Source organism: Orbicella franksi, chromosome 6 (assembly GCF_964199315.1).
Source record: "Orbicella franksi chromosome 6, jaOrbFran1.1, whole genome shotgun sequence".
NCBI lineage: Eukaryota > Metazoa > Cnidaria > Anthozoa > Scleractinia > Merulinidae > Orbicella > Orbicella franksi.
The window spans coordinates 14204156-14206655 of record NC_138150.1 but is presented as its reverse complement, the minus strand read 5'-3'; the positions used below and the strand labels follow the sequence as shown (position 1 = coordinate 14206655).

The 2500-nt window shown below is 39.0% G+C and overlaps 1 protein-coding gene across 4 annotated transcripts in view; it reads left to right on the top strand.

The window, feature by feature from the left end:
- LOC145489629 (formin-like protein 3) overlaps positions 1 to 2500 on the top strand; it is a 35821-nt gene that overhangs the window by 28382 nt on the left and 4939 nt on the right. For all 4 annotated transcript variants that reach the window (XM_081468639.1, XM_081468638.1, XM_081468640.1 and 1 more), the window contains 5 exons: positions 357 to 425; positions 545 to 631; positions 1067 to 1135; positions 1289 to 1369; positions 1824 to 1950. In XM_081468639.1, the coding sequence (XP_081324765.1) occupies positions 357 to 425; positions 545 to 631; positions 1067 to 1135; positions 1289 to 1369; positions 1824 to 1950 (433 nt within the window). The remainder of the gene's footprint in view (positions 1 to 356; positions 426 to 544; positions 632 to 1066; positions 1136 to 1288; positions 1370 to 1823; positions 1951 to 2500) is intronic.

Here is a 2500-nt window from a genome sequence, read left to right as displayed (position 1 = left end):
CGCATGGGCGTCATGTCCGATAGCCGTGCTAGTGGATTCTGTAGTCGGTTAGTGGATTATTAGAATTGTAGAATTGTCATAATATTACTGTACTAACTTAATTTTGAATTAATTAATTGCTAGTAAGAAATTTTGGGGACACTATTGAGAATAACGTTCGCGATAGTGCGTCATAGTTACAGCAAGCACAGTGGAGGTCTGATTTTAAAACAATCACTACTGGCATTGGTGGAAAATGATTAGAAATGCCCTTAAAGGATATAGAAAGAACGTTCGTAACTGGGCCAGCAGTGAGTGAGGACTCGTGTTGTTTAGATTTTTTCTTGTCTTATGCTCTGTTTGCTGTTTGACTTCAGTTGGCAGGACTGGCGCAACACGCTGATCAGTATTCCAAGCTGGCTGAAGCTGAACAGTTTCTGTTTGAGGTAAGAAGGTAGTGAATGAAAGTGTCGCGAACTCCCATCTCGTCTACACAGCCTGTGGGACGAAAGTTGCTCTGTAGTAAACCCAGCTTTTGTTGAGCACGCTGTTTTTCTCTTCATAGATTGCTAAAGTGGAGCGGTACGAGGCAAAACTCAGTGTCATGGCGTTTATTGGTGTTTTTGATGAACTTATGAGAACTGTTGTACCAGTAAGTGTTTTCCTTTCGTGTTGTTGTTGTTTGATTATCATTAGATAAGTGCCTTCCTTTCAGAAGTATTTGCGCTTGTCCAGGATGAAACACAACGGTCTGGAGACTAGCGGGTATTAGAATTCACGCAGCAACTACTAACACCGCAACAATACTACTCCGCACTGAACTGTCATTTTATATGAGTATGCATTAAGTCTTAGGTATGCACAATACTTAGGCCCCCTGTAGCCAGCTAGTAGAATGACAAATAAATAAAGGTCTGTGTTGTGTTGGGTTGTATCACAATGCAATGTAATGCAATGCATTGCATTTCGCTGCATTCCATTCCATTTCGTTGTATGGTATTTATTTATTCCTTGCTCGGCGTGCATTATGCTTGTGGAATAAAACTCATCCTGGGCTCATGATTTTATTTTGTTGATTCCTTCTCAGCAAGTGGATGCTGTTTTGAGAGCGGCTACTTCCATTGTCAACAGTGGGAAATTAAGAAAATTATTTAAGGTAATACTTTTAAGTCCACGCCCTGTAAAGGCGCATTGTTTCTTGTTGCAAAATGAAACAGATGGTTTTAACTGGCTTTACCTTACACGCAAGTCATATGTAATACCATTTTTAGGTGGCAGCGTTTCTAACACTGCTCTCCGATACATTTAGATTATACTCATATATGGGAACTACATGAATAGCAGCAGAAGAGGACTTGCTCACGGCTTCAAATTGGAATCTTTAGGCAAGGTGAGACAATACTTGAGTTTAAACTGGTTTTGAAGCCAGTCTTGGGAACAGTTGAATTGACTGAGCCCCAGGTTGTTACTAAACAACATCATGTATCGACGTGACGTAATACTTTCTGATTGCACAAATAGTATGTGTAGATTTCTTGGAAGACAGTTGTTACTTCATTTAAGCCTTACCAACTCTAATTCTTAAAACCCTTTCAATCCTAAGCGAAGTGTGGGCGAAAGTAAGAAAGAAACTTCATTTATCATTTTCTCGACTTAAATTGGGGGGAAATAGGACGAAATGAAGAAAATTAGCACAAACGAAAAAGTAACATTCCGCGATGGGACAAAGAATAACATCTTATTCTGAATTACAAAAGGAATCAAGCAGAGTAAAATGTTCTACATCTGTCCTTTCGTTTCATCTGAGAACCGCAGCTTAGAACGCACAATTTTTTAATTTTCAGTTGGAGGACACTCGGACAACGGACAGAAAAACAACATTCCTTGGTTATATCGTGGAAGTTGTGCAGAAAAAGTTTCCGGATCTTCAGGACTTCTCTGAGGAACTGTATCTTGACGGAGCAACTACAGGTGAACATTCCATCAGTCGACATATTGTCTCTCAGTTTATTGTAAATGTCTTTGATTAAACATAATATTGGATGTTATTATTTTAATCTTTTATGTTCGTGTCCCCATTTAGTGGTTTTATTACTGCTAATTTAGCCTGACACTTGAATTAAGTTACTTATTTTTTTACTTACTTTCTTCGATATAATTTTAACCTTCACTTTCATTCGTCATTTGACTGAAACTTCAACGGCTGCCCTTAGAAATGTTTGTACACTGCCTAGCAGTTTAGGATGTTTTTGGCTGCAAACAATGATCGTTCGAAACTTAACTTAACGACGTATCAACCTCGTTCCCAGGGTGTCTCTTCTCCCCGCCCACTAGACAGAGAGTGGAGTGGGGAGAAGCAAGACGCTGGAAACGAAGTATATGAAGCACAACTATGAGTAACAGACTGGTAATGTACAAAATTTCGGATAACGCGAAAACTGAAATAAATATTTTGCTAAGGTAGAAATACACCAAGAATGCGTCAATGAATAAAAAAGGAATACGCATAATTAGCCATCGC